Genomic DNA, 14,886 nt, shown 5'->3' on the forward strand with positions numbered 1-14,886 from the left:
ACACCGCCACTTCCATTTGAAAGGAAAGACTTTCATGAAGGCTTATGATAATTACTCTACAGGCTGTCCCCGAAGCACGTTGAATGAATCCTGTTGAATACACTCCACACTCGATATGTTGCTCCAAAATGGTTAGCTTAATTACAGTAAACATGTCTTGAAAAAAACAAACATGCAACTGAGTTATGACATGTTGTCAGCCTCTTTTTGGAACATCCTACCAATTCAAAAGAAAAGGAGATACCTAGTTTACTTAGAAGTCTAAACTCACCGAAATTTGACTCGCACAGAGGTAGAACTGTCACTTACCAAAGAGTTGGAAAGAAGAGACAGAATGTCAACATAAATAAGTAATTTTATAAATAAAAAATAAGCCTACAGCTCAGCACCTACAAGAATGACGTTATCTAAACAATAAATAAGGACATTTACTGTGCTGGAATTGATAGCAATTGAGAACAAACTAAAGGAGACAATTTTAATGAATATCACTTTCTGACCTCAAAGGAAGTAGTGCTTGTCAATGTGTATTTTGAAAGCAGTTATATTTTAAAGCACATCATAGAATTATGTTATTTGAATACATAATCAGGCTGATAAAACTCAACTCCAAGAAGCTGCTACTACAATTCTGTCTATGAGAACAGAAAGTGAGGATAGGTAAACATGAGAACAAAATTTTAAATACAAATACCTCTTAGCTCTTCTTCACTAAACCGTCAATAACTTTGCTCTTTGGAGGAACCGTCTCTGATCCTATCCAGTCTGTTTCTCATAAGCCCTGCTCTGTCGCCTCTGCCTCTCAGCTTTCACAGCTGCCATGACTATGGCATGTCTCTTCTTTCCTTCTCTCCAACCCACAGCACAGGCAGGTGACAGACTCTGTCTGGAAGAGGCCCCTTGTATTACGCACACCTCTACTGACAGCAGCTCTGGGACACAGCAAAGCTCCTCCTTTTGCCCTGCCCCAGGCCAACCTGCACCTTGCCAGAGTCCAGCCCAGCCTGGCGCAAGGCCCAAGAGCAACCAAGGACGGCTGGGCATGTTGCTGACCTGGCTGCTGCTCTGGGCACAGCTCACTGAACAAACCCGTGCTGCTCTCTGGACTGAGATCTCACTCTGCTGTTTCAGCTGGACCCCAAAAGAATGGCAGCAAAAATGCTTTCAAGCTGCCCATAATGTTGTTGTCACATCATACAACCCTGCAGTGACTGCTTTCAGTCTTGGCTCACCTTTTTTTCTGTCCCAGGCATACAGCTCCTTTATCCCTAGCTCCTCCAACGACTTGGTAAGCTCCAGCTCTTCCCCAGTTATGCCATCTCGCAGAAGAACAATGTGCTCTTGACTGACTTCACACTTCTCACAAATAGCTGGGATGATGCTGTGGAGAGGCACCTCCGGACTAACTCGAACCACAGCCTTCTGTGTCTTCAGGTAGTTCACTACCAGCCTCACAGATTTCTGCAGAAACAAACACAAACTCTCAGTCTCCCTTCTGTGATGGATAGGTCCTCTTACAATGAAAAAGGCACTGGGGATTTCCGTATTGTCTTGACTATTCCCAGGCAAACTTACCCCACACTGCAGAAAATACTATTTAAAAAATTAACAACTCAGACCTCTTGTTCCACTAAGGAGACATTCACAAGAACAAGCGAAGAAAGAAAAGGAATCAGAGGCAGATGTAATGTAAATGTTAACAAATCCCATCTAAGATGGGAGGGTATAAACAGATATAGCTATTAAGAATAATAAAAAATTTCAGCATACATTTGGAAAATGACTACTTCTCAATCATCACTATACTGTGAAATATATTTATTAATGATCAGTCTTCTCCCATATCTTCAGTGAAGATGGTACACAAATTATCATCAAAACACTATCTCCACACAAGCCCACAACACTCATTTCAGCCATTACTGCAATTTTCAATCACCCCAATCTTCAGATTTCCATCTATCCAACCACATGCAACATAACATTTTGTCTAAATGTCTAGACTAGCATCTGTCAATCTACATGCAAAACAGTTAAACTAATAAAGCAGGTTATAGCCAATCCCAAGTAATTCCCACCTGGTTTAAAGATAAAAAGATTGCAATAACTGAAATCATAGGAATGAAATGGTGTTTCATAGCACCATTTTAGCCCTACAGAGTACTGACCTCAGGGACCCTTGGCAGAGGTCGCTTTGCCTTCTCTTCAGGAATCTTCTCTTTCAGAAGTACTGTCTGTACATCCAGTGCTCCTATCAAAGTGTTTGGCTTGTAACTCAGAACTTGTTGAGTTCCCGAAGACTTTAGTTCAAGACTATGTTGGGATGGATTTAAGCGATACTGGCTGCATAAATCAACCAGTACATCCATCACAGCTTTACTACAAGGAAGAAGACATTCACTATTAGCATGAGAAAAAACAGTTGCTACTAAATTTACCTCAGTTTTAAGATGGGGGGTAAAAGACAACACAAGCTGTGGATGTGTCACTAGTTAACCATCTCTGGGATGGAACAGTGCTAGTGCTTTGAAATGTTAAACAGATCAGATAAAATGATAGGAATTAAAATTCACACTTCAGTGTCTGTTTATGAGCTCACAACTAAAACTCACAATGAGGCAAACAGTGCCAATCATAGCACGAACAAACATAAGTCAAGAGAAGACAAAGTTCATTTTATTTATTTTCGGACCACGGATCTCAGAATATTCTGAGTTGGAAGGAACCCACAAGGATCAAGTCCAACTTGTAAGTAAATGGCCCATGAGGGGATTGAACCCACAACATTAATGTCATTAGCACCATGCTCTGACCAACTGAGCTAACCTGGGGGTCATAATGTACTAAATCCATACATTAAACTCTCCAGTTCAAATTCTGTTCTTTAACAGGAAGACAAGATATGAATAAATTATGAACTCACAGTGCAGTGAACTCTACCTAGATTTGAACAATCACGTAACTCAAAATGGAGCACTTAAATCTGGAGCAAATGGTAGATGGGGTTTATTTTCTCCAGTTTACAACTTTGATTTCTCCAAATCTATTTGACACCAGCAATACTTTCCAGTACAGGAGATCCTGTTCATATTTATTTTGGTCAAGATACTAACCCTGCACAAAACCACCTGGTTTTGAATGGCTGTATTATCAGTAACTCTTACTGTGGTATGATTCCTAAACCATGAGGTTTCAAAAGAGTCAGCAACTGTCCCTCTCATTTTATGCCTCTGCACAGAGGTACTCCATTTTGTGTCAAGAGCTCAGTATTCACTGGAGCTTGATACTGCCTAATACAGCAGATATGAACTGTGCTCCTCCACACCCCAGAAATCCTCTTCTACCATGGTACTGAAGGGTTCTTTTATTTTCCCAGCCTTCCCCTCAAAAATTCCACACAGGATTAGGGAAAATAGGTTTATATAAACTGGTCACTTTTCCAAAAAGTTTTGGTTTCATAAACCAATGTCTGTCACCAACAAAACAATGTAAGATGAAAAAAAATTACCAGCTGTAGCTGAAACCTGTAATATACAGTGGGTATTTGTCTTTTAGCAGAAGTGAAAACAAAGGTATAGACAGCAAATTTACCAAAAGAACTGGCACCTCTTCTAATTTTTAAACTGGAAAAACTGTATACAGATTCAAAATGCAAGCAAATTAAAAAAAAATAATAAAATCCTCCACAGATTATTAGTCAGCAACATTACACCTGTAGCTCAAGAACTACCCTTCAAACTGCAAGCTGTTGGCATCTGGGAAACTACTCTGTGTAGGGCCACCCATTTTCTTTCTGTAGGTATGTTGTTGGCCAACAACTGCTCAAGTAGTTGGTGAAGAACCCTGGAGAGCTAATGGCAAAGACAACAAAAATGGAAAACGAGAGCAATTCCTTATTAACAGGCAGGTGACAGCTCTTCCCATGCAAGAGAAGAGGAAGAACCCTCTTTACAGCAACCTTTTTCAAGTTTAACTGAGTTACACAGTGTGAACTGGAAAAGTGGCAAGTGTGGAAAATTTGAAATACATTATCTCACTGAAAAAGGAAGAACACAGTGAGAAGATGATGACTGAACATCAAATAAGGAACAGATGTCATTAATATGTATAGGACACTTTAGAAAAACAGAGCAGTGTGGCAACTGCTAACATAGCACAAATACAAATGTGTAGCACCCAAATCAAAACTGCATCAGTCCATTTCATGATGACTCATTCTGATGCTGTCCCCAAGTTGAAAACATCTGTGTTTCACAATCATGTTCAATTCATATGCTACACACCACATACCAATAGACATTTACACCTACTAAGCCCAGACTGTAGGAGAATCTCACCTACATCAATATTTATATGAATATTCATTAAACTGTGCAGCAGTGAACACTTTTTAAAAATGCTTATCAGTTGTCCTGATACAGATCTCAACTTGTCTGTTTACAGACATATTTCTTCTAAACTAAAATTTTCATGCATTTGGTTTCCCTCAGCCTTATTACTATTGTTTCAGAGAAAAGTAAATAACCTGGCAGAATCACAGCACATGGTGTCCTATGTGCTAAACATTTGTATTTAAAGTGGAATACTAATATATTTCTGTAGTGCATAATACTGTGATAATTCATTCAACTTTGGGCACTTATCTTGCCTCTTGAAAAAGGACCTTAGAAGGGAATACAGTTCATCAAAATAACAGTTTATGACTCCAAACGTGTACCCCTGAAATGATAAAATATATTCAGCAGCAACAGCACCACAACTACAAATCAGATCAGAATCCACATCTGCCATCTGAAAAAATAAGTTACAGACGATCATGCAAGTTGAACAAATTTGTCTGTCCAATGGACAATTAAAAAATCCAGCTGAATCTGAGGTTTCATCTTATTGCTGATTATGAGCAGGCATGAATTAAACATAACACTTAAGGAAGTCTGCAACATCCCAACCTGTGCCATGCTGCTCAGAATATGTAACTGTTCCATGAAAGGCATCCCCAGGCTACATCTGTTCCATTTAAAAGTACAGTTGAAGCTTTTGAAAAAACTTTAAAGCAAATAGTATGCTCTTAAAAAAATGTAAATTTGGGGAACATTTTTCAGAAAACTTCTGAAGTGTAAAGAAAGAAAAAGAAAAGAGGGGAGAGTGGAAAGGAAAGGAGGAAAGGAGGAGAGGAGGAAAAGAGGAAAGGAGGAAAGGAGGAAAGGAGGAAAGGAGGAAAGGAGGAAAGGAGGAAAGGAGGAAAGGAAGAAAGGAAGAAAGGAAGAAAGGAAGAAAGGAAGAAAGCAGGAAAGGAGGAAAGGAGGAAAGGAGGAGAGGAAGAAAGGAAGAAAGGAAGAAAGCAGGAAAGGAGGAAAGGAGGAAAGGAGGAAAGGAAGAAAGGAAGAAAGGAAGAAAGGAAGAAAGGAAGAAAGGAAGAAAGCAGGAAAGGAAGAAAGGAGGAAAGGAGGAAAGGAGGAAAGGAGGAAAGGAGGAAAGGAGGAAAGGAGGAAAGGAGGAAAGGAGGAAAAAATGGAAAAAACGGAAAGAAGGAATGGAGGAGGAGAGGAGGAGAGGAGGAGAGGTTAGGAATTCCACAAACAAAATTCAAAATCCTTGTGTTTCAAGTGAAGTAAGAGCTGGGAAATCTTTGCCATGAAGTTATTCTTATATCAGATTTCAACGGCACCAACTTGAAAAATTTTCTTTCTAAAGAGTTCAGCATGATTTAAAATGGGACTTTTATTTCAAGTGACTCCACGTACATGCTACACACAGAAGAGAGTCCCTAAACACAGCAAGAGAATGGTAATTACTAATCTACACCAACTTTTCTTTCTAACCTTGGGCTGAATATGGCTCTTGGAAGACGCAAAGAGTCAATCCTTCCTTTGCTTCTATCTTGTTCCACACAGATCTGCACTTCATTTTAACCTGCTTTGATATCTGGTACAGAGCATACTCTCTTTTGAAATTCAGGCAGGTCTTAAATCTGAATCTTAAAGCTGAAATGAAGCTAAATGCCTCCTGTCTTTCCAACTACTCAGCTAAGAAACACCTTACTTTTTCATTTTAGTTAGATGTTGCTGAAGTTTTTGGTGGAGTGACCAAACTCTATGTAACAGACACCAAAGGTTAATGACTGACAAGCAAATACTAGAGCACAAACATGAATTTGGAGAGCAAACCCAATTTAAGACTCAGACAAGGTCCAGATGACTATTCTTAGCAAAGGAGAGTACTTTGGCTCTGTTTTGATATTCTATTACTAAGCTGTTTGACATTTAACGCCAGTTCTGGACAGTAAAGAATAACTACTTTATCAGCAGTATTTATCACACCGAAGATCTGATCAAGTTTGAGCAGACTGCTTGTTTCCTGCTGTTCTCCAGTAAAATGGAGGAAAGGCCTATGATTTTTAGGAAGCATAAAACAACTGAATTGTTTTGGGTGTAGCTGGGCTTCATCTCCTGGGATCACACAGAGAAATCCATTTTAAAATACAGCCTTTTACATCTAAAAATAAATTTGTAGGGTAAAGTTGTATTCTATCAAATGAAACCAATTTTCTTTTTACCTTCTACTTTCATGCTACAAATGCCTTCCAGTCCCTAAAGGGGCCTACAAGAAAGCTGGAGAGGGGCTTTTCACAAGAGCATGTGGTGATAGAACAAGGGGTAATGGCTTCAAACTGACAGCAGGTTTCGATAGGATATTAGAAAGAAATTCTTCACTGTGAGGGTGGTGAAGCACAGGAACTGATCCAGAGAAGTTGTGGATGGCCCATCCTGGGAAGCATTCAAGGCCAGGTTTGGATGGGGCTCTGAGCAAGTCCCTGGTGCATGGCAAGGGAATTGGAACTAGAAGGTCTTTAAGGACCTTTCCAACCCAAAACATTCTGTGATTCTATGATTAAATTAAAAAATCTCAAAACTAGAAGAAAGAATCTTTTTTTTAAGGTCAATGTCAAATGTGCATTAAGAATCTACAGTGACAATTGACTGGAAAAGAAACATGATTGTGTAAAGGGGGTGGATGACCTGAAGTCTCTAATTCTTTCACTGTTTTCATTTATACCAGAAAATAGCATTAGTCATTATTTTCTCATGCTCCAAAGTAGAGCAGGTACTTCATGAAAAGATTACAACTTTTTCTACACAACCGAAAATGCATATACTAAGAAGCAAGCTGTATCCAAAAAAGTTCAGGAAGTGTGATAAATAAGACACTCATAAATGTTTTCCATTTCTTTTCTTAGCTTGCTCACGTACATTTGACTCTTATTTTCCATAACTGAGGAAGTCCACAGGAGGAACATCAAGATGACACACAAGAAGAGGCAGAGGCCTTAGGGCAAGAAAGGTGAAGAGAGACCTTGCTACTGGCTGTAAGCATGAACTGGAGGGTTACAGAGCCAGACTCTTCTTGCCAGTGAACAGCAAGACAACAAGTGGCAAGAGACAAGTGCTGCATAGGAAATTCCATTTAGGCACAAGTAAACATATTGTCTCCATAAAGATGGTTCCAGCCCTGGAAACGAGATACAGAGAAATCCAGAAACCTCCGCCCTGAAGGTATTCAAACTTGCCTAGAGACTGTGTGTTCCAGCGGCCCCTTCCAATGTAAATTATCCTAGTTCAACGTTTTTTTTTCCTCCTTAGCCTACACTGAACTACTGTAGTTTTGACCTAACTCTTATTTAGTATTTAGTTAAACTAATTTTTAGTCCTTTTGCCATGTGCCCTGTTTATCTTCTTCAAACAACACCTCTAATGTTTTACCAACCTGGGCTGATTTCACACCTTCAGTCTTTCCTAGAGACACTGTTCTGCATGTTGAGCTATAAGCCCACAATAGAGTCTATTACTGAGAATTATGTGAGAATATTCTTTCTGTGATGACATTAGCTTTATGCTCCATATAATGCATACTCTGCACTGAACTCTATCTTCCAGTATTTGCAGAATGGGACTACAGCTTCAGCTAGTTTATTTCCCTGCTCTCTGTGCTTTGTATGTATGAGACAATTTGTGTAACATGCAAGATAACAGCAGGAGCAACAACTGTCCAATTTACTTTTATGCATATTGGTCATCCATGTGTTGACAACTCCAAACCAAACCTCATTTAGCTTCAAACATCCCCATTCTTCTGCAATGCATTTCAAATACTACTGAGGTCTCCAGCTTGCTGACACTTAATGTCTGTATCTGTGTTAATCAGGAAGGCCTCCTTAGTGCCACTCAGTGTGAACAGAGACAGATGCATGATCCCTTTATTTACAGGTTACCAACTGAAAGTATTACCTGTGAGAATCACAAACAGAACACTGATAACTTGAGAGTTTTCCACTTGTTTTTTGTCTAAATGTCTGCCCATCACCTCTCTCAGGCCTGTTAACAGTTTGTGCGGATGTGCTAAAAATTTATATGCATAAAAAGTGTAAGTGGCCAACACTTTACCTATCCTTTCAGCACACCAGTTAGTGTTCATACACGAGTACAAACACAGAATAGTTGTGGGAATATTTTATAATCCTTTCCAGGGGGAAATAGGCTAACAGTTTTTCATGAATACTTCCATATGTTTTACAGTAGAGTTCCCAGGGATCAATTATTTCAAAAAGAAAACTGTTTTTTAATACTATTCTATTGCTGCACACACTCCCTAAGGATGCAGCTTTGTACCAAAATCTGCACTACATATTTCCAAAATCTCAAACAAATTGTGTGTTACAAGATGGCAATAAACTCTTAAGGAGAGACTGTCAGCTTGAGTTAACTTTCATAAATAAAACAATTTCAAGGTTCCAGATTCCAATAAAATATCTTTAAATAGCACACACTTTTTTTCTTAAACTGTCAAGAAAATTTAATGAGAATTTTCTGCCCTCTTGCTGATATTTACAGGAACTTTTTACATAGAGAACGAAGTTAAATTAACAACATGTTGCTTTGCTTACATATAATGAACAAATTGAAAGACATAATTTTTACTTTTAGTTCATTTAAAATAACCTTAAGTGATACTAATTAACTACAGTATTTATATTTTCAAATATAATCTAGTCTACTTCATTGTTCTGTGAACTGCTTTCCTGAAATTACAGAATCATTTTTCATTACGAATATGCCCAGGGCAAGGATTTGCAAATTTTTTTGAAACAGAAAAGCTATTTCCCCAGGGTAGCCAAAAGGAGATTTTGCAGACTACAGTTTTAATGATGGCAAAAAAAATACTTAAGGTTTATAGCAGTATAAGCAACAGCAGATTTTTTTCTGAAATGTCCAGCCATGATATCAGATAAAAGGAGTGATCACAGAAAATAACTCATTACCTGCACTGGTTCTAATACTTGCCTCAAACTTAAAAAAAAACAAAAAACCACCACATTTTTTTAAATCAAGTATTTTTCATCATTTAATATTTACCCAAGTATCATTGTATTTCACAGCTATTTAGTTCACAATATCAGAACAATGAAAAAAGTTGAAAAAGCCTGGGCTTTCACCCAAACCTGGAGATTTAGGACAGTTCAAACCCTAAAAATTTCAGATAATCTTGACATTATTGTTTTTTACTATTCCACATACCTAAAAACAGAACCAGTGCTAACGTACAGAAAATCGAATCTTCCAGTGATTAGAAAGACCAGCAGCATGCATGAGGTCTGTTCATAGACTGATGCCACTGTAACACAGGGCTTAGTACAGAATATCCTTTTCTTATTTCATAGCTTGTTAGGACGATTAATTCCCCTTCCTCAGTGTCTATCATCTTCCACTTCCCACAGGTGTGGCTATCACTTCTCTACTCCAAGTCTTCAAGACAGCATTGAGGGAGAACAGCCACTGCCTAGGTTAGGCACCAGTGATGTGCAGATTAGCACATTAACACAAGCAGAAATTTAATTGCCACCTAAATCAGAGGCCTAGACCTGTCATGCAGACACTGGAGAGAAGTGAGCACCTTCACAGACAACAAAGAGAACATTCTGGTTGCTTAGAATGCTTAATGCAGATGATATAAATAACCCCACAGAAATATGTGACATTTAATTTTTGCCATTTCTTTCAGGTTTTAGTCCACAGACTAAAGACTCTAATAAACAAAACACTCAGTCTCAATGTATGTGATACATAGTGATAAACATCTGTGTGAGACACAGAATATTTACTGTATGGGACTTTCTACTTGTTCTTTGTTCCTGTAGCATTTACATTCTTGAAAAAGTCACATTAAAAGACCATTTTTATAGTGCTCTTGGACTGCTTGTTTTGGGACTACACTTTTTTGAGAGAAAAAAGGTTTCTAACCATATGGTCATTATCTATGTCTCAATACAATATGCTGCATGAATATTAACCTCTTGTCAGCTCCCAGGTGGCTTGCATTTGCCAATGAAATATGACCTTTCTTTGGGATCCAATGCCCAGTGAGTTTCATGTCCTGTTCCACTTACCAGGCCTGTTCTCTTCTTTCTCTCATTAATGTCCAAATCTCCCCATAAAAACGCTTATCCCTACGCATCTAATCTGAGAGCTCTGATAAGCACTGCTTTCCTTTCAAACCTTTAACATCACTCTGGCTTTGGGGTGGACACACACAAGGTGCACTAGTCTCCCGAGAGTGGATAAGTGAATGCTAGTTTCTAGGGGAAGAAGGAAGTCCCAGACACCAAACATTGCTTTACACATCCTCCTCGGCCATCAAAATGCACTATGAGGGAAACAGTCAAAACAGACTAATATATCTGACCAGAAAGTAGTTCTTCTGGAATGCAGACTAACTACTGAAAACACCAAATGAAAAATAAACACAGAATCTGATTTATCAACAGGCACCTACATACCCTCTGCTTGTGGTGTTACAGTTTCTACAGTTTCTTGACTACTCCTGACCACAACATCGCTTGCTATGGTTTCATCATAGTATTGATTATATCTTTGAAATTTCTGCACATTATTTCCTAAAGTAATGCATCCCTCTTTCAAAACAATTTACACAGAATGAGGATAAAGAAGAGCTCCCATACTGAAGAGAACTGTCTCAACATTGCCTTTCCAACTGCCTTTGATTGTACCCAGTAAGTAGCAAGGAGAAACCCTCTCTCTTTCCATGGGAAAAAAAATATACGCTTTTATATATAAAACACTTCCTAAATACGAGCAGATGCTTTTCTTTCTACACAACTGCAACGTATTTGCGAAGGCGGGATCTCTGAATGCGATGAATCATCCATCTTCCGAGCCTGCTTCTTGGCATGGCTCCAGGCACTCATACTGGCTTATGAGATGTGATACAACCTAAGCCCAGTGACACTACATGAAAGGGACAGATCTGTACACGTGCTGATCCATGGGGAAACAGTGACACAATATCTGCTAAATCCTCCCTGCTCCAGAAGAGAGGGTCCTTTATACGGCTCTCAGGACTCTCTGGTGCAACAGCTGCTTAAAAGGCAGAGAAAAGCATGACAGAGAAGCCCCATAAACTCAGAAAGACAAACAGCATCAGTAAGTATCCCATAGGGAACAAAGGGCTTCAAAAAGTGGGAGCTAATCAAAGCCTTACCTTCCTTGCACTGTGCACTTCTGCTCCAACCCACTGGGTAAAATGACTGTGAAGTCCACCAGTCTGTTTATCATGTTCTCCTTCATGCTCACAAGGTTCTGATCAGAAATTACAGCTGTCTCTGCAGGTGACTTGTGCTCACTGTGAATTCTACTTGCTGCAGAAGGTTGATTTGGCGGAGGGGGAGCACGAGCTTTCATTCTTTTCCTTGAGAAAGAAAGGCAAGAAGAAAATTAATTTCTTGCAAGAAAATACAAACACGTTACTAAGAAATATATGTTCTTTTGGCCATAATCTCAAGATTGTTTTAAAAAGTTTCTCTTGTGCAAGTCATTTTTTCTTTATCATTAAACTTTTCAGTGGAGTTGCACTTTTATTTTTTACCTCCCCTCTAAAAATATGCTAATTTTTTAATGATGCACTCACTCCTACTGTTTGCTTTCCATGCCCCAGGGGATGAATCAGTTCCATAATTAGGATACGATATAATCGTTTTTCTGTCGAGTGTGAAGCATACTCCTATGAAGTGAGAAACAGAAATGCTGGGTCCAGTCCAGACCTGACTCAAGAAAGAGTTGTATTTACGTACATGAATGTTTCCTCCAAGTCAGAATGGCAGGAGTGGAGGCAGGGTGAGGTTTCATTCAGCTATATTTGGGTTCCACAGTATTACTCGACTTGAAATATTGTCTCTTCCTCTGCTCTGAGTTAGTAGTATTAAATCTGGCTCATCATACTTCATAGGGAAGCACCATGAAAAGGTCAACTGTGAATGATATCACTTCTTACCATACAACACCAACACTACCGCTCTTTGAAAGCGCCCTGAAAGGAACTCATTCTTCAGTAGCAGGCTATGCACCATGTGTGATATACAGAAAAGCTGCATCAGCTTGCACCAAACAAGCAGTGTACTTTACAGAGATATAAACCCACCACAGACTTGAAGTTTACTTCACTGGCAAGCTGCCAGACAGATAAGCAACATATGTGTGCTGTTAAACTTCTGAATAGCTGGCCTCGTACCAAACACATGTCTAAGAGGATTAACTCTGATGATTAATACTCCAGTGACCTCTTCTGACTAGATTTACGCTTAGTTTAAGTCAGATTTTAGTGTAACAGATGGAAAAAGCAGTAAAATATTTACTCAGAAATTATTATGGAGGCCTACTGCTTGCATTTTTTAATCTGCCTGTTTTTAGGGTGCAGGATGAGATTATGATTCTTCACACGATTTTCGCCCTGCAAACAACATAAACTGAAGTCCAGAAAGGAAGAGCACAGAAAATGCCCTCTAACTCTTAAAAGCCGGAAAAGCTTAGTGGTCAAATCAGCCAAGGGCAAAACTGTGTTTAGGGCAAAAAAAATTAAAAACTGACCTGAAATACCAAATCAAACTCTTCTTTAATAAGAGATAACCTCTATCTCACAGATAAAAAGACTAAATATAGAGTTTGGATTACCACTGTAAGCTCCTGGCAGAGGAAAAAAGTAATAGTTATTTCACATTAACAAAAAAAACCCAAACCAAACCAACAAAAAAATGTGTTCAGAAGCAATTGAAACCCTCCATACTTTTCAATCAGTATTTGCATTTGACCAACAATCTCTGCGACATGTCTCAACTTGCAAAAATTCTTCACACTTCCTCGAAAATGCACATTTCAGTGAAACCAAAGCAAGGCAGTGTAAAATCAGCAGTGATGAAGATACTGCCTTTCCTGTGTGCCTGACAAATAGCATTTTCTACAGATATGCAGGGAGAGGTACTGCCTTCTTTACTAGCACACAGAAATTTCTCTTTCGTCAGCAATTTCCTTGAACATTCAGTTTTTATCCTGTATACAATGAGTGAGGCATGAAGTCATCAGTCACTAGCTTGCAGCTCCTACACTTCACTCCATCGAGGTGATGATAAGTTCAGGCCTTTGAGAAGTAATTAATTACCTTGACTCTCCCTGAACCAGACTCTTAACTTATTTGTCTATTGAAGAAAAAAAAAAAAAGAGAAATTGGGATTCATCTTCTCCTCAGATCCCTTTACGTTTAGCCACAGTTGTTATTTGTAAGCAGGTGGTGAGAGACAAGGGAATTTTGCATACATCCAGATTCATGCCAACACAGCCTTACAGTTGTGCTGTTTAAGAACTTCACATCAATTTACAAATCATGTAATTCTTGCCCTTAATAATATCAACTGCATCAATATAAGTAGCTATAGAGTTTAACTTGTTTCTTAAAACAAGCTTTCATTTTTTGTTTTTAAAGCTTGTTCTGTAACGTAGGAGGTAATTCCAACACAGTGCTCCTGACAAAGTACCAAAGGGGGTAGGAAGAAAAGAAGCAGGCAAGTGTTCTGAGCCTGGAAGAACTAGCTTTAATTAATGATTTACCTTGTAAATCCAGATCTCACAGTGAACAAAGGTAGAAGAAATAAAGCAATAGTAATAAAATAATCACAAAGCTGAAATCAACTGAAGCTGTATACACTTGAAACTTTAGGGAAGAAGTGAAGAAAGACTGAGTTTTGAAGATAGAGAAAGAGCTGGAAGTAAATTGGGAGCATGCTACACAAGCTATCTGTCTGTTCCCTGGCGATAACATAAACTTGCCTGTGGTTTTCTACGGGAAGAGACAAACAAGGTCAGACACCATAATGAGAGTGTGATTTTAATTTTTTTAATATTTTAAAAAACTTTGTAAGTACTCCACAGCCAATTCTGCAGTTACAGACCTTGTATAAAACTGCTTGGGGCCAGGGGTGAGAGGGGGGCAGTGTGTCAGCAAATCAGGCACCACACCAACAAAAGCATCAGCTATATATTGACCAGCGATGTTCACTTTATGTAACAGGGCATATTCTTTTTGGCATTTTGCAGACAGGGCCTTTTAGATACTACAATCCCCCTTTTCTTTTGTGCAGAAAGGACAGGGCAGGTCTGTTTCCTTCAGAGACATCAGAGAAAGGAAAAGGGAAAACATTCCCACTGCAGTCTCTCTAACCTAGCAACAGTTCAGGTGACCTCATACGAACTTTTCCACAATAGCGACTTACATATTCTCACTGAGACTGCTTGAAATGTCTTGTTTTCAACATTTTCCAAATGACAGATCTCAAACTATTTCAGTGGAAGCAGATCCCTCTGCAGTTCACATTTGTGGAGTGATATGTGGCACAGATTTGCATTTCCTAGCCAGCTTTCTGAAACATCTCAGTAGTAGAATGTAGCTCCATGAATCACAGACTGAAATCCACGGATCTAGCTACCTTGGATTTGACATGAGCAGCTGCTTTTTCTGACAGGCTCCAGCAACTGCATTCAGAAGGTG

At 38.9% G+C, this 14,886-nt stretch overlaps 1 protein-coding gene across 10 annotated transcripts in view; it reads right to left on the bottom strand.

Moving 5' to 3' along the window:
• Nucleotides 1–14,886, bottom strand: part of COBL (cordon-bleu WH2 repeat protein) — a 169,240-nt gene that overhangs the window by 114,788 nt on the left and 39,566 nt on the right. For all 10 annotated transcript variants that reach the window (XR_011148311.1, XM_069004120.1, XM_069004122.1 and 7 more), the window contains 3 exons: nucleotides 11,554–11,760; nucleotides 2,169–2,379; nucleotides 1,233–1,461 (listed from right to left, as the gene is read on the bottom strand). Coding sequence is in view for 9 of the 10 variants with exons in the window: in XM_069004120.1 (XP_068860221.1) it covers nucleotides 1,233–1,461; nucleotides 2,169–2,379; nucleotides 11,554–11,760 (647 nt within the window). In the remaining variant the exon portion in view is untranslated. The remainder of the gene's footprint in view (nucleotides 1–1,232; nucleotides 1,462–2,168; nucleotides 2,380–11,553; nucleotides 11,761–14,886) is intronic.

The sequence above is a fragment of the Aphelocoma coerulescens genome, chromosome 2 (genome assembly GCF_041296385.1).
Source record: "Aphelocoma coerulescens isolate FSJ_1873_10779 chromosome 2, UR_Acoe_1.0, whole genome shotgun sequence".
NCBI lineage: Eukaryota > Metazoa > Chordata > Aves > Passeriformes > Corvidae > Aphelocoma > Aphelocoma coerulescens.